Here is a 20,000-nt window from a genome sequence, read left to right on the forward strand (position 1 = left end):
GAAGACTGGAATAACCCAGGCATCAGCCGTAGTGCAGCACCGCAAAGTGAGCTAGGGCGAGGTGACACACAACGGTTCGAGTCGAAAGGTTCGACTAGCAAAGACGGTACCATTAAGCCACGCTGCTCCCACACTGTTCCCACAATATTCATCTTTGGTTCATCACTATTCATAGACATTATGCATGTCACTGTATGGCCTATGGAGTCCCAGAGTGTATCCCAGTTCAAGTCGAAAGGTTCGACTAGCAAAGACTGTACCACTAAGCCACGTAGCCCCACACTGCTCCCATGATATTCACCTTGGTTCATCACTATTCATAGACATTATGCATGTCACTGTATGGCCTATAGAGTCCCAGAGTGTATCCCCGTTTCCAGGGGCTGCCAACCCTGGCCATGACTATATGTACAATGGAGCGGCAAAATGAGTCAGATTTTGAAAACATTGCGTCAAATCCTGTAAAAACGATAATTGGCCCTAAATTTGATGATGGGCAATTAGACCATACTTCTTCTTCTTCAAGTACCAAGTCTGTGCCAGACATCGGTGATCATGGTACGCCATTCATCTCTCTGATAAGATAACCTCAGAAAACTAATATTACTCTTCTCGTTCTTTGTCACCCAGCTGTTCAAACTATTCAATATGTTTTTCTTGGTCTACCTTTACCCTTTTTACCTTTTATCTTTCCCGTGAGAGCAAGGTGTTCAATACATTTATGTCGATTTAGGTGCCCTAAAAATTGCATTTGTCTTTTTCTTATTGTACGAATTAATAACCTTTAGTTTCAGCTTGCTCTATAACTTCTTCATTAGTTTTCTTCTCTGTCCATGAGATTCTTAACATCCTTCTAAGAAATCACATTTCTGCTGCCTCCAGTTTCTTTCTAATGTCTTCTGTAATTGTCCATACTAGCAATATTATTATTGATAATTTAAATTCATGAATACACTTACTCTTTATAGACAATATAAATAATATCCACTTCCAGAATCCACGTACAAATCTGATAAGACCCATCCAGATAATACTGTATTGTACTCCCTATATTTCAACTAAGAACACAACACATACCGCTCAACAACCATTTAAGCAAAATTACAAAAGACACATCCCCTTCCTGCCCCCTATGTCAACACCCCAATGAAACAGTAACACACCACTTGCTTGAATGTCAACCTCTTGAAGACCTGAGATGCACATTCCTCCTACCAAATCCAAGCATCAGTAACACACTTTATAGTCACCTGGAACAACTACAAAAGACGTCTTAACTTCTACGTCATCGCACAAGACCGAAGGGCTAGAGCTCAGGTGGTTGCTGGTTCAGATAAGTAAGTAAGTACTCCCTATATGAAGGTCCAGGTCAACAAACAGATTAAAGTGTTTAAGTAGACTAAAAGAGTGTATGATTGTTAAAAATGCTTTATAAAAATACAAATTTAACAATACCTAAACGTACACACCTAAGCAAAAAAATCGCAAGAACACGCATCTTAAAAAACATGTAAGGTTGGTACCACTGCGTTTCTATAGGACTAAATAGACAGTAACAATTGCTTGCTTCCTTTTGGATAGGACTCTATTACGAAAACCCGCTTTCTCCTCCTCCTCCTCCTCCATTTTTTCTTTGTATGTGGATGTCTGTGTGTGTGTGTGTGTGTGTGTGTGTGTGTGTGTGTGTGTGTGTGTGGAAAGTTCCAAGTGACAAAATTCCCACTCACCGGGTGGTATCTTACAAACAGTGGCGGGGTGCCAGCCGTATCGCTGGTTACAATTGGGGCTTTGAACAAACACGGCGTTATCACTCAGGCATTCGGCAAACACCTCCCCTCCGATGTAGTACAGCCTCACTCCACGACCTGGTTCAAGAAGAGAGAGAGAAAATAAATAAATAAATAAATAAAAAAAATAAAAAAAATAAAATAGAGATTGTAGCAGTTGTCCTTGATAGCACTAAGGGAGCCAGAGTGTATCCTGGTCTCTAACGCCTCACTCCACGACCTGGTTTAACTCACTCAACCCTAACACCGACTATATCCGTAGTTTACCCGGGGTTACTTTTACCCCATGCCTATTTATTATTACATTTTTCTGAGACAAATTATAGGCGCAGTATCAAAGCTAATTTTCTTAATTTTTACATGTTAATGGTAGTTGAATAAAACTATCAATGTACATACATGCTCATTTTTAATACATTTTTCTTCCAATTATTGAAAAGTAGCAAAACTCTCTAGGGTTGAGTGAGTGAAGTAGAGAGAGAGATAAAATAAAATAAAATCAAGATTGTAGCAGTGGTCCAGTCCTTCATAGCACCCATGGATGATTTAAAAACTACAAAGTAGTCCTTCCGAGCCATTAGGCCCATGGAGCTGGATTTTATCCCGGTTTCTATAGCATGAAACGGACAATAACAATTGCTCGCTATCCTTTGGATAGGACATTAGTCTATCGCAAAGTATTTTCCGCCAAATCAAACAGACTCAGCTACCCCATTCACTGCTGGGTGGACAGAGGGTTCAGAATTTTAAAAATATCGACTGCACCCGGGATCGATCTTGGTCCTTGGTTGTGAAGCGAGTGCTCTACCAACTGAGCTATCGGGACCCCCAGCACCCACAGAGTCTGAGTTTATCACAGTCTCTCTCTCTCTCTCTCTAGAGAGAGAGAGAGAGAGAGAGAGAGAGAGAGAGAGAGAGAGAGAGAGAGAGAGAGAGAGAGAGAGAGAGAACCACACACACACACACACACACACACACACACAATAAATAATTAATTTAAAATCTGGGACTGAAGCTATTAATACAGATTGGGTGTTGTTCTTTTCTCTTTTTTTTTTTTTTTTGTCGTTTTTTGTTGTTATCTTTTCGAATGGTAGGTCACCAAAAAAAACTTGAACTTTTATTTTTATAAATCGCAGAATCCACTAAATATGCGGCTCAAAACACTTTACTAGGGTTACTAAGCCAGCAACAGCAAGGCTTTTCATTTAAGGGTGAGACTTGATATCAACATTCAATTATTTTCCAGAACTACGGGAGGATTTAGTGAAAGTTCATTAGATTACCCATTACATATTTATCAAAACAAATGATTGGGGGGGGGGGGGGGGGGGGGGGGAAATATATATATATATATATATATATATATATATATATATATATATATATATATATATATATATATATATATATATATATATATATATATATATAGAAGAGAGAGAGAGAGAGAGAGAGAGAGAGAGAGAGAGAGAGAGAGAGAGAGAGAGAGAGAGAGAGAGAGAGAGAGAGAGAGAGATAGAAAGAGAGAGATAGAAAGAGATAGAAAGGAAAGGAAAACACAAAGAGAAATTTTAAAAGCACAACAACAACAAAAAAAAAAAAAAGAACAACAAAAATTAAAAATGCAAAACAAAACAAATAGATAAATCTCAAAAAAAAGAAACAAGACAAAGACAAAGACTAGTAGAAACACTAGTAGAGACAATGTTTAGAAGAACAAATAACTAAAAGGAACAAAACAAATATACAAACAAGGCACGTGATGATGATAATTACAAAAACAACATCTGTTGCCAAAATATTATGATATAAAATAAACGACGCAGTATCCACCTTGTCTTGTTTGTTTGTTTATGTAATATTTAAACATGTATAATACATGTCTTATGCAAATCCTCAAAAATGTATGAGAAAAATATTGGTGAAAACCGGCATCATATAAGCAACTGAAATGATAACTATAATATTAAATGTGATGCATCATTCATTCAGAAACACAGTCTACAGTTGGTGTACGACACGACACGTGTGTATCAATGTATCATCAATATCATTCACATCACACATCTTTTAAACAATCGTATTAACTCCACGAAAATCGTATCCGCGTATTCGGGGTCCAAAAATCGTACAAAACGTACTGGTTGGCAGGTCTGTGTTTGTTTGATTATGTAATATTTAAACATGCATAATATATGGATAATCCCCCCCCCCTCTCTCAATGCAAATCACTCCTTTCTGGGTGTTTGTTTTGTTTCGGTTTTGTTTTTAAAATTCTTTCTTTGTTTATTTGTCTTTTTTTTTTTTTAACATCTAGATCATCTAATGTTTAGGTCAACTGGAAAACCTGGAGGTCACAAACAATCACAACAGGATTGCACTTTGAACTGATGACAAAAAAATCAATGCGTTCACGGTTCGCGCTCCTCGTTGAATTCTTCCCTACAATATGGTCGTAGTCCTTCATAGCCGTTGGGCCCATCGTTAACATATGTGACCCTCCGTCTCAAAACAGTATTATGTCGGGATGATTCAGACCCCAAAAAGTGAATTTAGAGATGGATTGATGAGAAATTGGAGCTTAGAAGTTTTTGCAATGCAAGAAATAGTCTTTATACTCCATCATAAAGTACAGAAATTATACCCAAGTTGGATATTTGTGGCTATGAATTCAATCTCCCTTACCGAGTGGATCCCGACATAATACCGCTTCTGTACGGTGGGTCACATATAGGGAATGATATAAGCGGAGAGTAGCATCCATTGATTGGACGTCACCTTACAGAGAGAACGTCAATTTGGTTTTGATGTGTCTCAAGCCGCTTTCACCGGAAGCGAGGACGAGAGATGTATGCGCACAACCAACATGACATTCTCTCTCTAAAAACTTTTCCGCTGGTGACGTCACAGACTATGGGTGACGTCCAATCAAGGGACGCTACTCTTCCGCTAATCTCATTCCCTATTGCACTTTAAATTGATGACAAAATCAATGTGTTCACGGTTCACGCTCGTTGAATTCTTCCCTACAATATGGTAGTATTCCTTCAGAGTCGTTGGGCCCATCGTTAACATATAGTAAGTATAGCCTGACGCTAGAACCCACTACGACTTATAGTTTGACGTCAATTTCTAGGTTTTTGCACCGTCTAGTGAGCTGTCGTTAGTAGTGCTCAAAGGAAATGAGAGATTCTATAGTTTGACCTATTGAATAACAACTCACGATTTGTTTTCTACTGTGGTCAAAGACTCGTGTTTTGTCGTCATTTTTTGATCAGTGTCAGGCTATAAGTTTACAATGGCTAGGCATGGTGCTAGAGTTAATCCCGGTTTCTATAGGGTGAAATGGACAATAGCAATTTCTTGTGCTACCCTTGAGATAAGATGCTAGTGTATCAAAAAGTACTTTCTGCCAGGTCTAACAGTCCCAGCTACCCAATCACTAGTTAGTAGTATCGAATGGCTACACCTCTATTTTGAATCTTTCAATCCATTCTTCAAATTCTTTTCCTGCCTTATAGGCTGTCTCTTAGCCTCCTGATAGGCTTGTCACTGGGCAGTGGATGACGATGTGGTCCATTGTCTCAGGGCCTCCTTGGCAATGACGGCATGCATCTGATTCTCTCAGATTCCATCTATGCATGTTAGCTGCGGTTCTGCCATGTCCTGTCAAAATGCGGTTGGAGGTGACCCAGCATTTTCGGCTATTGCAGAGAAAGCCAGGTGTTCTTTCTGTTGGGTTAAAAATCTACTGGTTAATAAATAGAATTAGAATTATCCAGTCTCAGAGATGGAGAGAGAAGCACCCAGAATACAACATGAATGACCCAATCAAGGTGCTCAACAGAAAGGAACAGGCCATCATCTTCAGACTGAGAACTGGACACAACCAGTTAAAGGAACATATGTGGAGGATGTCCAGAGCAGGTGCCTCTGGACAATGTAACTGCGGACTTGAACATGAAAATGGACATCATGTCCTAATGGAATGTCCAAGGTACAACCAGTTGAGAAGGAACTTCTGGCCTGACCCAACCCCATACTCAAAGAAGCTGTACGGCAGTGAGGACGACCTCAGGACCACTGTGGGCTTCATTCACCAGACCGGACTGACCATGTGACGTGACGGGAACGAAGAAGAAGAAGAAGAAGAAGAAGAAGAAGAAGAAGAAGAAGAAGAAGAAGAAGAAGAAGAAGAATTAGAATAAACTTTTAAAAAGTTGTACCGATGTGTCGCCTGGTCATCTCCACTTGCTGGGGACGGTTGACGTTGGACAGGAGGCCCAGGCAGAAGCGCTCCGAGTTGCTGGGGTCCGTGAACCCGTCCACGGTCAGGGAGGGCTGATAGGCGTGGAAGTTCTCCCCGACCCGCATGTTGAGTTCGTAGTAGGCGATGGAGCACCAGTATTCCGGGTCGCGGTAGCTCACCGGCTGCAAGTCGGCTGTGTTGGTGTTGTTGTTGTTGTTGTTGATGTTATTGTTGGTGGTGTTGCTGTTATTGCTGGTCGAGTTGTTATCTGGGAAATGGGGAAAAAAAAACGGTAAATTTTTTTCAAGTAAAAAAAAATCAATTTAAGATCTTGGAACAATCCGGCATAATGTGCGAAAGATCGACGGGAATGGAAATTTGTTGATTCAACAACGATCAAAGCGGCCCAGTTAATTTCGTCAAATATTGCCAATGTGTCCGTCAATTGTATAATATGTGCGGCTATGTGGTTTAGTGGTATGACACTCGCTTTCGGATCGGAAGGTCCTGGGTTCGAGCCTCGCTCGGCGCATAGTTGAAAAGGCTCTTTACTCACATTCTCTCACCGTATTCAGGTGTAAAATGAGTACCTGGCCGTTAACAGCGTTGTCTTTGTCCAAAAAATTGTAATATCGCCTGACAGGCGTCATGTCCTGTCCTACATGTTAAATGTTGCTGTTGACCAGGGACCCCTTGTAAAGCGCTTTGAGCACATTTTAGTGGATATTGCGCTATATAAAAGCTCAATTTTTTAAATTTTTTAAAAAATTTTAATATGCCATTTTACCTCCATAGAGAAGACCTGGTGTGATTTTCTATCTGAATCAACCTTGAGATTAGGTCACTAGTATGACATTATTTTTTTTTATTATATAGCCCAATATCCACTAAATGTGCTCAAAGCGCTTTACAAGGGGTCCCTAGCAAACAGCAACATTTAACATTTAGGACAGGAGGAAATGACGCCTGTTAGGCGATATTACAAATTTTTTTTCGGACAGAAACAACGCTGTTAACAGCCAGGTACTCATTTTACACCAGAGTACAGTGAGAGAATGTGAGTAAAGAGCCTTCTCCAAGGAATTGACTATGCGCCGATCGAGGCTTGAACCCAGGACCTTCTGCTCCAAAAGCGAGCGTCATACTTTTGACCACACAGCCGTAATTCTACTAAATGTTTCGTAATAGCAGACGTGTCCGAGTTTATTTTTACAAGTTATAAGATATTAAATATTCATGACTACATCTACCTGTGTGATTTGATATACATTATAATTCAGCTATACCCAAGCTGGAGAAGACCCATCTGTTAGCATGTACACATACATGGACGCACACTCCGACACGCACGCGCGCACACACACACACACACACACACACACACACACATATAGACGTGCACACGCACTATCCAAAAGAAGAATGTTACCCAAAAAAAGTAATTTATTCATAATAATAATAATTATAAATTCAATGATTAAATTATTTTTAAAATAATAATAACAAATAAACAAATAAGTGAAGTAAGAATAACAATGTCCAACGGAATAATATATGAATGAATATATGTGATTTGTTGAATGAAAGGAAGGAATGAATGAATGAATGAATGAATGAATGAATGAATAATATATGAATGAATATATGTGATTTGTTGAATGAATGAATGAATGAATGAATGAATGAATGAATGAATAATATATGAATGAATATATGTGATTTGTTGAATGAATGAATGAATGAATGAATGAATGAATAATATATGAATGAATATATGTGATTTGTTGAATGAAAGGAAGGAATGACTGAATGAATGAATGAATGATATATGAATGAATATATGTGATTTGTTGAATGAAAGGAAGGAAGGAATGAATGAATGAATGATATATGAATGAACATATGTGATTTGTTGAATGAAAGGAAGGAAGGAATGAATGAATGAATGATATATGAATGAATATATGTGATTTGTTGAATGAAAGGAAGGAAGGAATGAATGAATGAATGATATATGAATGAATATATGTGATTTGTTGAATGAAAGGAAGGAAGGAATGAATGAATGAATGATATATGAATGAATATATGTGATTTGTTGAATGAAAGGAAGGAAGGAATGAATGAATGAATGATATATGAATGAATATATGTGATTTGTTGAATGAAAGGAAGGAAGGAATGAATGAATGAATGATATATGAATGAATATATGTGATTTGTTGAATGAAAGGAAGGAAGGAATGAATGAATGAATGATATATGAATGAATATATGTGATTTGTTGAATGAAAGGAAGGAAGGAATGAATGAATGAATGATATATGAATGAATATATAGTGATTTGTTGAATGAAAGGAAGGAAGGAATGAATGAATGAATGATATATGAATGAATATATGTGATTTGTTGAATGAAAGGAAGGAATGAATGAATGAATGAATGATATATGAATGAATGATATATGAATGAATGAAATGAATGAATGAATATATGAATGAATATATGTGATTTGTTGAATGAAAGGAAGGAATGAATGAATGAATGAATGATATATGAATGAATGAATGAATGAATGAATGATATATGAATGAATATATGTGATTTGTTGAATGAAAGGAATGAATGAATGAATGAATGAATGAATGAATGAATGAATGAATGAATGAATGAATGAATGAATGATATATGAATGAATATATGTGATTTGTTGAATGAAAGGAAGGAATGACTGAATGAATGAATGAATGAATGAATGAATGAATGAATGAATGAATGAATGATATATGAATGAATATATGTGATTTGTTGAATGAAAGGAAGGAATGACTGAATGAATGAATGAATGAATGAATGAATGAATGAATGAATGATATATGAATGAATATATGTGATTTGTTGAATGAAAGGAAGGAATGACTGAATGAATGAATGAATGATATATGAATGAATGAATGTGATTTGTTGAATGAAAGGAATGAATGACTGAATGAATGAATGAATGAATGAATGAATGATATATGAATGAATATATGTGATTTGTTGAATGAAAGGAAGGAATGACTGAATGAATGAATGAATGAATGAATGAATGAATGAATGAATGAATGAATGAATGATATATGAATGAATATATGTGATTTGTTGAATGAAAGGAAGGAATGACTGACTGAATGAATGAATGATATATGAATGAATATATGTGATTTGTTGAATGAAAGGAAGGAAGGAATGAATGAATGAATGAATGAATGAATGAATGAATGAATGAATGAATGAATGAATGAATGAATTAATTAATGAATGAATGAATGAATGAATGAATGAATGAATGAATGAATGAATGAATATATGTGATTTGTTGAATGAAAGGAAGGAATGACTGAATGAATGAATGAATGAATGAATGAATGAATGAATGATATATGAATGAATATATGTGATTTGTTGAATGAAAGGAAGGAATGACTGACTGAATGAATGAATGAATGAATGAATGAATGAATGAATTAATGAATAAGAGACTTTTTTGATTGAATAAATAATTAACATGAATGAATACATGAAAAATTAAAGGAATGAATGAATGAAGAAATAAATGAATTATTAAATTGATAGATGAATGAATGAATTAATTACTGAATTGAATGAATGGATGAATGAATGAATGGATGAATGAATGAAACCTCAACTCACCGACTGGAGGGCTTGGACTCATGTCAATATCGTCTGAGGAATGAGGGAGGAGAGGGAAGGGCGGGGGAGAAGCAATAATTGAAACATCAATTGTTTTTTTTGTTTTTAAGGGTTTTACCATGCTTGCAACACATTTAGGTTATATTCAGCGCCAGTAAAAAGGGAGAATATGGGATAGGAAAAAGTTCTAGAATAACAATTAAAGCACCCAAGAAAAGATAATTTTTTTTGTTTGTTTTTAAGGGTTTTACCACGTTTGCAACACATTTAGGTCATATTCAGCGCCAGTAAAAAGGGAGAATATGGGATAGGAAAAAGTTCTAGAATAACAATTAAAGCACCCAAGAAAAGGAATGGTTCAAATAGGGAATTGGTGTAGATTCCAAGATCATACCATCAATGTACTTAGTTTGAGATCACCTAAAAGTGTCATCCAGACGCGAGCACAAGTCCCTACCGAGAGGAATACACTCAAATGCTTACATCATAAATTCAAAACAATAAATATAACAATATATAACAGAGAGATGATTTACAAGGAAAAAAATAGCATCTCCAAAAACAATAACTATACATTTGACTGTTTCCCTCTCAGCCAGGGTATCTGGCCAGGGTCAGGACAAAACCATGTTATCTCATTCCAAGACAAAGACAGAAAGCGAGTTGAAAAAGAGGTATAGGGAGATAGAAGACACAGTAAGTACCTCCCTGCCCACTATGGGAGGTCAGGATCCCCACACAGTGAAAAATCAAGATATTGTACCAATAAATATATGATTTCTATTAAGAAATCATTAAGCAGCAGACACCGGTGTGTAAGATAAAGACCTGAACAAGAGTGTAGGAAAGGTACCAGACAAGGCAAGAAAGCACCGGTGTGTAAGATAAGACCTGAACAAGAGTGTAGGAAAGGTGTCAGACAAGGCAAGAAAGCACCGGTGTGTAAGATAAAGACCTGAACAAGAGTGTAGGAAAGGTACCAGACAAGGCAAGAAAGCACCGGTGTGTAAGATAAAGACCTGAACAAGAGTGTAGGAAAGGTGTCAGACAAGGCAAGAAAGCACCGGTGTGTAAGATAAAGACCTGAACAAGAGTGTAGGAAAGGTGTCAGACAAGGCAAGAAAGCACCGGTGTGTAAGATAAAGACCTGAACAAGAGTGGAGGAAAGGTGTCAGACAAGGCAAGAAAGCACCAGTGTGTAAGATAAAGACCTGAACAAGAGTGTAGGAAAAGTACCAGACAAGGCAAGAAAGCACCGGTGTGTAAGATAAAGACCTGAACAAGAGTGTAGGAAAGGTGTCAGACAAGGCAAGAAAGCACCGGTGTGTAAGATAAAGACCTGAACAAGAGTGTAGGAATGGTGTCAGACAAGGCAAAAAAGCACCGGTGTGTAAGATAAAGACCTGAACAAGAGTGTAGGAAAGGTGTCAGACAAGGCAAAAAAGCACCGGTGTGTAAGATAAAGACCTGAACAAGAGTGTAGGTAAGGTGTCAGACAAGGCAAGAAAGCACCGGTGTGTAAGATAAAGACCTGAACAAGAGTGTAGGAAAGGTGTCAGACAAGGCAAAAAAGCACAGGTGTGAAAGATAAAGACCTGAACAAGAGTGTAGGAAAGGTGTCAGACAAGGCAAGAAAGAAAAATCCATCCATCCATCTAGTCAGCTGATCCTGCGTAGGACGTTGCTTCCTGAACTTTCTTGCGAAACAGATTACGGTTTTCCGTCAGTCTACTTGCTTGAGTTGTTGTCATTCCCAGCCATTCACATTTATCTTGTTCCCAGCTTCTTGTTGGTCTACCTCTTCCTCTCTTGCCGTCCACCCTTGTCTGCAGAATGTGCTTTTCTAATGATTCGTGGCGAGTCGTATGGCCAAAATAGTTCAGTTTCAATTTCTTTACAGTTTGAAGAAGAATTGGTGATTTTATTCCGATCCTTCTCAGGACTTCTTTGTTTGTTTGTTTTTCAGTCCATGATATTCTGAGTATTTTTCTGTAGCATGCCATTTCAAAAGCTGTGATCTTTGTGCTCTCTGCTTTGCTGATAGTCCACGCTTCGCATCCATATGGTGCAGTTGGGAAAACAAGAAAGAAAAATACACAAGAAAAGACCCCAAAAAACATCCCAAGAAAAAAATTGTCGACTTCCACCTTCTGATTTCTGGTCAGACGTGCTACCATTTCACTGACCATTGGGATGGTTTTTTCCTTGTATTTTTCTTTGTTTTAAAAAATTAAAATTGAGCTTTTATTTAGCGCAATATCCACTAAATGTGCTAAAAGCGCTTTACAAGAGGTCCCTGACCAACAGCAACACATAACATGTAGAATGAAACATGACGCTCGTTAGGCGATATTACAAGTATTTTTTTTCCTGACAGAGCCAACGCTGTCAACAGCCAGGTATTTATTTTACACCTGAGTACGGTGAGAGAATGTGAGTAAAGAGCCTTCTCCAAGGACTCAACTATGCGCCGAGCAATGCTCAAAACCAGGACCTTCCGATCCGAAAGCGAGTGTCATACCACAAGACCACATGGCCGCAAAATCTTTCTTGCTTTGTCTGGCACCTTTCATACACATTTAATCAGTTCTTTGTGATTTCTATTAAAACCTTTTGAATACTTAGAAACACTAAAGGCACTAATTATTATTATATTTTTTAAAATAAAAAAATGACGCCTTTCACAACGACACCACCATAAGATCCCGTCGCCTAGGCATTCCACGAAGGGTAGTGTAGTCGACAAATGGAACCGCTTGCCCGCAACAGTTGTCGACGCCCCTTCATCGCAGGCATTCAAGCGCCGTCTCGACAATCATTGTGAAACAGAGAAAATACTGTTTGCAGAGTTTAATTCAGACAACCTCCTCCCACTATGTGGCATGCCCAGTTTTTGAGAGACATGAATTGAATACGTTCACGAATGCACAAGAGCAGATAAAAGGCTGTAAAAGCCTACATAAATCTGGACTTAAATCATATCATAGCATCATCGATATAGAGAGTCCATCAAGCAGGATGTCTGATGTCAAAAGGAATTACACAATCTTGTCCAAGAGAGCAAATTGGGGGTTAATAATTTTGCCAAAGGAAAAAAAAAATGAAAGTGCCTGAAGCGGGGCTCGAACCCAGGACCTTCCACATCACAGTGCAATGCCTTAATTAATGTAACCATTCGGCCACTTCGCCCCCTGTATATATATATATATATATATATATATATATATATATATATATATATATATATAACAATGTTTAAAACCCTACTTTTTGTCATTTTTAAAAATAATTTTTTTAAAGGATGTGAAAATTTCAACAATATTTTTTGTTCCTTCTGAGCCTGTGACAAAAACTAAGAGATGAAGTGATAGATAGATAGATAGATAGATAGATAGATAGATAGATAGATAGATAGATAGATAGATAGATAGATAGATAGATAGATAGAGAGATAGATAGATAGATAGATCGATCGATAGATAGATAGATATCATATTAACAGTTCCTTGTCAAAATTGTTGGTGTTGGGTGACCAGTTGGAAGCATGAAAAAGTGGGGGCTGGCTGAGACTAGCTTGTATACATGAGGATGCCCAGAGCAAACGATGGAGCACATCCTTAGAGAATGCCAGGATGGGCCCAGCTGCACTGACTATGACCTAAGAGTCTGATTCACAGATGCTGTGGAGTGGGTTCGGTGTTGGAGCGACAAGCTATGATGATGATTGTCAAAAATTACATTTCTAGGTTTTTGATTTTTCATAATGTTATAGGGATAAAATCAGATAGATAAATAGTAGATAGAAATATAGATAGATAGAGATAAATGGAGATAGATGAGATGGATGAAAAGAGAGAGAGAGAGAGAGAGAGAGGAGAGAGAGAGAGAGAGAGAGAGAGAGAGAGAGAGAGAGAGAGTGTATATCCTTACCCATTCCCTGACTATCTGTTGTGTCTCCCTCCTCACTCAAATAACCGGGAGGGGGCGTTGCTGGCAATAAAATGAAGAAAGAGAGGACGAGATTAGGGGAGAGGAGAAGGGGGGGGGGGGGGGGGGGGGTGGGGGGGGGGGGAGAAATACCAACAAAAAAATGATTGAATAGATTTAACTAAGGCACTTTACATACATGATATTACCTCACATGAATCAAGGAAAAATAGCATTTTCAACAAATTTTCCTCAATGACGATATCCAAGTGTTGAGATTTATATGTGTCAGTGCATGACATAATCAGTCGAAAGGTGAAAATTTTGGATTTGTAATCCTATTTTTTTTTTTTTTTGGTTTTGTTTTGTTTTGTTTTGTTTTTTTTTGTTTGTTTGTTTGGTTTTTTTTTTTTTGGCATTTCCTGAAAGAATTTGTATACCAGAGCATTTTAATCTTTATTTGAAGTAAATCGGGTGATTTTTCATGAAGTTTTTTGGTCAGATGTATGGGAAAGGTATCCAGCGACTTTTCTCAAATTTCATACTTTTTCAACTTGACTTGCTATAAAAAAAAAAAAAAAAATTTAGAAGTGAAATTATGTTTTGATATTTCCCGATGATGTACAAAAAGGGTTGATTTAATAATTTATGACAAGAACTCATTTTTGATCAAAACCGACCTTCTAACTCTAAACTTGGCAATATCTGAGTTCAAACCTTTTCACCATCCATCTGATTATGTCATTCACTGTAACATATTGGTTAATTTTTTAAATTCTAAATTTCACCAAATTTTGGCTAATAATAATAATAATAATAATAATAATAATAATAATAAATAATAATATAATAATAATAATAATAATAATTGTTCAATATTCCGTTGAAACCTCAATAAACGTCTATACAAGTCATCCATTTAAATGGTCTTGTCATATTCTAGTCTACCACCAACCGTGACAAACAATGTCAATGTTTTTACCCCCAACTGTGACTCGCGACCGACAATAATGTCAATGTTTTTCACACTATTTATTTTTGACTTTTTTACTTCCCACCGCATACTGATAATGGTGACATTAATTTTTTTTTTTTTTTTTTAAAGGAGGGAAATTTGGACTTATTGCCTTTAGCCCTTTCCTTAAATAAAAAAAAAAAAAAAAAAAAAAAAAAAAAAAAAAAAAAAAAAAAATTAAATTCCCTTTATTCATCCCCAAGGGGAAATTTGTCTGCAGGGTCTATTCCAAGGAAAGACTGGAATAACCCAGGCGTCAGCCGCAGTGCAGCGCCGCAAAGTGAGCTAGGGCGAGGTGACTTGCTCAAAGCCACACAACGCAGCGGCGGGTGATTGAACTCGGTACCTTTCGGGTAGGAAGCAAAGACCGTACCACTGAGCCACGCTGCCTTTACCAGCCATTTTCAGAATTTTCACCAAAATTTCACACCCACCCAACACACAAAAAATTGTTGGGTTTTTTCTTTTCTTACTCAAACAGAAAGAAAAGTAACAAATACATTCTATGCATACTAATATTGATCAGCAAAATGAACTCTACAACACGCTGTCAGGTTTTTATAGCTAGAATAAAACATTTTTTCTTTGAATTGTGTGATTTACAAAAGAGATCTGAATGATGAAAGTGCTGCTGGGTGGATCGTAACGAATAGGACGATTTTCCTATGGTTGGTAAGGAGAGAGGGGCAAACTCCATTTTTACTTCACAAACCTCCACTTTTATAGTAATTGATATGATAAACTATCACATTGATACTCCAGCTAATTTGTGGAGAGTGGGGGAAACTGCACCAATTTGTTCCACCACACATCAAGTCTCTCACTGCCCATGCATTTGATGGGGGGGGGGGGGGGGGGGGGGGGGGGGGGGGTGTAAATTCCTTCTCTATCACCAAAAAATCGCGGATTTCCGCGGATCCGAGGAAACCCATCAGCACTGAAATGTAATTATTTTCCTAGAAACGTCATACCCATTCAACAGAAAAATAGATTCCTTTTTTTTTCTTTCACTCCAAACCAAAATAAATGAGGTTCTCTGCCCTCCGTCTGGATTCTAAGCAATGTAGTATGAATGTTGTTTTTATTGAATAAACCAGACTTTTTTTTTTCTTCTTTTTTTTTAAAGAGGAATTAAATACCGAACAAGGGAGGCTTCGAGCTCAAAACCCACCTTCAGCCAATAACAAACGCGATATAGACATAAATTACAACCACTTCAAAATCCAGATTGAATAAACCAGACTTTTTTTCTTTTTTTTTTTAAAAAGAGAAACAAAATACCAAACAAGGGAGGCTTCGAGCTCAAAACCCACCTTCAGCCAATAACAAACGCGATATAGACATAAATTACAACCACTTCAAAATCCAGACTGACAGCCGCAGTTAGCCACATAGCCACACAATTTTAAATATATAACTGGTGACAACTCCAGTCTACTACTTTCACGTCCGATTTCTATCGCATTGCGCGTAACCGATGTACATTTTATTATATTTGATGTTTATTTTGTTTTTAATTAGCTTCGTATTTTCATCAATTAGTTCATGCCAGTGTAGAAATCTTTGCTAATATAACGGTGACTGTGCAACATTATTATGATACTTTCCATTCAGGATCAATAAGTATACCTTATCTTATCTTATCTTATATGTAGGGGTTTTAATGAGAAGAAAGAGTACAATTTCCTTAACAGCCACAAAGCCACAGTTTTAACTCACTCAACCCTAACACCGATTATATCCGATTATTTTACCCTTGTTACTTTTACCTCTGCTATAGCTATCCTTGCCCCATGCCTATTTATAACATTATTCTGAGACACATTATAGGCGTAGTATCAAAGCGAATGTTTTCAATTTTTGCATGTTAATGATAGTTGAATATAACTATCTATGTACATGCTCATTTTCAATAAATTTTTTTCCCAAATTTTGAAAAGAAGCAAAAATCTCTAGGATTGAATGAGTTAACTCACATTTGAATACCTGCTATAACTCTAGACTAAAACTAAAACCAGTTAATGTCGGTACTGACTGGGGTATTCCGTGTATATCTGCAAACCCTAGCAGATCACACAATTGTGGGAATTCCCTGAACGCTTGTGGAAATAATATTATTTGTAAATCCCGTAATGATCTTCCTTATTATTATGTCACCAATTATATATTTTGTTTTAATCAATAAATAATTTTTTTTCTTCTAAAAACAAAAGAAAACACACACAAAACAAAAAAAAAAAGAGAATTTGTATAGAGCAATATCCACCACATGCGATCAAAGCGCCATATTTACAAGGGGTCCCTCCCTCCCGTCCCTGGCCAAGAGCAACAATAACCATGTAGGATAAGAAACGATGATAATAGGGCGATATGACACAATTTTATTCCACATAGGCAATGCTGTTAACAGTCATGTACTCATTTTAAATCTCTGGGTACGGTGAGAGAATGTGTAAAAAAAATTTTTATTCTCTATTGTCTTCTGGCACTTTTCTGTTCACTTCATATCTTGTTGTTACCAACATAAGTGCCTGCTCCACTCACTTTTCTGAATTAAAAATTCACCCCATACACCGGAGCATACTCAATGTCTCAATCGTTTCTATGTTATATGTTTGTGTTGAGAATATTGGCTATTAAGCTTATCTGCTGGTCAAAATTATTCGCGATGGTGGTGTACGAACGAATCGGCGGTCTCAAGAAGTGGGTGAGAGAGGGATCTAGTAATGACTTTGAGTTTGAAACGAATATTTTTGTGTTCGTTGATAGCTCACACGGTAGAGCCACGCTCTCACCTGCCAGGCGGAGTTGTCGTACCAATAAGGTCGCAGGTTCGAACCCCACCACCGCCGCGAAAAATTTTTATTCTCTATTGTCTTCTGGCACTTTTCTGTTCACTTCATATCTTGTTGAGAATGTGAATAGTAGTCCTCAATGATACACTGCTGAGAGAGAGAGAGAGAGAGGAGAGAGAGAGAGAGAGAGAGAGAGAGAGAGAGAGAGAGAGAGAGAGAGAGAGAGAGAGAGAGAGAGAGAGGAGAGAGATTCGAACCCTGGTTCTTCTTATCCGAAGGCGAGTGTCATACCACAAGGTTCTAGGGGGATAGAAGAAGACAACAACAAGTGACCTCCTCCTGCCCACCTTGGGAGGTCAGAACACCCCCCACCCACCCATTCATTGACTGAAGGGGGTAACACAAGAATTTGCAAGCCTAATAGATCACAATAGCAGACTTGAGACCCAGAAATGTTTTATCATATTTTTACGAATATCAAATGGTCATTTTCTCAATTGATAGGCAGGGCTGCAATAATAGTAATAGTGGGAATTTCCTGAATGCTTGTGAAAATAATATTTGTATATCGGTTATTGATCGTCCTTCTGAAATGTCAACAGTGATATGCAAAACACATTTCGGGGTAGGGAGAGAGAGACAGAGGGGGGGGGGGGGAGGGGAGAGAGGAAGGGGGGCACAGAGAGAGAGACAAAGAGAGAGAGAGAGAGAGAGAGAGAGAGAGAGAGAGAGAAAGAGAGAGAGAATAGAGACAGGGAGAGAGACAGAAAGAGAAGAGAGAGGGAGAGAGAGAGAGAGAGGGACAGAGAGAGAGAGAGAGAGAGAGAGAGAGAGAGAAACAGAGAGACACAGAGAGAGAGAAAGAGAGAGAGAATAGAGACAGAGAGAGAGAGAGAGAAAGAGAGAGACACAGAGAGAGAGAATAGAGACAGAGAGAGAAGAGAGAGAGAGAGAGAGACAGAGCGAGAAGAGAGAGAGACAGAGAGAGAGAGGGACAGAGAGACACAGAGAGAGAGACAGAAAGAAAGAGAGAGAGAGAGAAACAGAGAGAGAGAGAAAGAGAGAGAGAAAGAGAGAGAGAGAGAGAGAGATTATACCATACCATTGGGGTTGGGGGGCTTGGAGTCATCGGTATTCTCTGGCACCGTGTCACTGTAGTCCTCTAGTTTGGGGAACGTGTCAGGGATGTCGGTGTGTCTTGGCACAAGAACCTGGGGCTGGGCTGGACGGGTCAAATAAAAATAAATTTAAAAATTAAAAGTTACAAGTTATCAATATAATATCAACACTTCAGGAAAGAAAAAAAAAATGGATTTAAACTACTCGTGGTTATACCTTTAAAAAAAAAACGTTCGAATCGGGTGTGATCATAAACGTGAAGTTTGGTGTCTTATAATTTGCTTCTTCAGCTATATTAACTCACTCAATCCTAGAGATTTTTGATACTTTTCAAAATTAGAAAAAATGTATTCAAAATGAACATGCACATAGATAGTTTTATTCAAATACCATTATCATGTAAAAACTAAAAAAAAACATTAGCTTTGATAATGCGCCTCAGAAAAATGTAATAAATAGGCATGGGGTAAAAGTAACCTGGGACGACTAAGGATATAATCGGTGTTAGGGTTGAATGAGTTAAGTTAACCGCTAATCACCATGCCTGGTGGAGCATTCCAGGAGTCTTGGACCAAAGATACAGCTTTCAAAGACTGGTTGAAAAACACTAGCAACAATCTTGAAGCATACTGCATGGTGCTGTGTATAGTATAGCCACAAACGGTTATTTTATATGTAAAAAGGAATAAACAAAAATTAATATAACAGCTTCAACACGAAACTTTTCGGGCTCAAAACCCTTCTTCAGCCAACAACAAAAATCAATAAAGACATAAATACATGACTAAATTCCAGATAGACGACAGACGAACTAAAAAATATCTCTGTCATCTATCTGGAATTTTTATCTCATTCGAGCCCCAACGGGGCAAAAAAAAAAAAACCAAAAAAAAAAAAAAAAACACACAAAAAAAAAAAAAAAACATGACTAACTCACATAACAGAGAGATGATATACGAAGAACAAAAATATCATCTCCCGAAACTAACATACTAAACATTTAACAGTTTCCCTCTTAGCTAAGGACTCTGACAAAGACCAGGACAAAACCAAGTAGTCCCATTCCAAGATAAAGACAGAACGCAACTCAGAAAACAAAACCAAAAAAAAAAACAACAACAACAAAAAAAAACAGATATACGGGGGTGGGTAGAAGTGTAAGACACAGCAATGTGGGAGGCCAAAGACACCCCCCCCCCCCCCCTACATACCCACCCAACTAACTAATGATGAATGAATTGCCCACCGAGTTCCACCCTGGAGTAGTGGTAAGGGTTGATGCACACCTGACCTCGTCTTTCTTGAACTGGAAGGCGTACACGCAGCAAGATAAAGACAGAAAGCAACTCAGAAAACAGATATACAGGGGGATAGAAAACACAGCAATGTGGGAGGCCAAAGAACCCCCC

The 20,000-nt window shown here is 37.6% G+C and overlaps 3 protein-coding genes across 4 annotated transcripts in view; 1 reads left to right on the forward strand and 2 right to left on the reverse strand.

The window, feature by feature from the left end:
- LOC144960732 (mothers against decapentaplegic homolog 3-like) overlaps positions 1-179 on the reverse strand; it is a 24,717-nt gene extending 24,538 nt beyond the window's left edge. The window contains exon 1 of the mRNA XM_078894022.1: positions 133-179. Coding sequence (XP_078750148.1) covers positions 133-179 — 47 coding nt within the window. The remainder of the gene's footprint in view (positions 1-132) is intronic.
- Positions 1-20,000, forward strand: part of LOC144960241 (NXPE family member 4-like) — a 384,922-nt gene that overhangs the window by 148,596 nt on the left and 216,326 nt on the right. The window lies entirely within an intron of this gene.
- LOC144960709 (mothers against decapentaplegic homolog 3-like) overlaps positions 1,728-20,000 on the reverse strand; it is a gene marked incomplete at its 3' end in the record, with an annotated part of 77,174 nt that continues 58,901 nt past the window's right edge. Inside the window, 5 exon segments of the mRNA XM_078894001.1 lie at positions 1,728-1,865; positions 6,017-6,307; positions 9,736-9,768; positions 13,666-13,725; positions 18,575-18,694. Of these exon segments, the coding sequence (XP_078750127.1) occupies positions 1,728-1,865; positions 6,017-6,307; positions 9,736-9,768; positions 13,666-13,725; positions 18,575-18,694 (642 nt within the window).

This window comes from Berghia stephanieae, chromosome 15 (genome assembly GCF_034508935.2).
Source record: "Berghia stephanieae isolate SIO BIC M18660-M18661 chromosome 15, UCSD_Bste_1.3, whole genome shotgun sequence".
In the NCBI taxonomy this organism is placed as follows: Eukaryota; Metazoa; Mollusca; class Gastropoda; order Nudibranchia; family Aeolidiidae; genus Berghia; species Berghia stephanieae.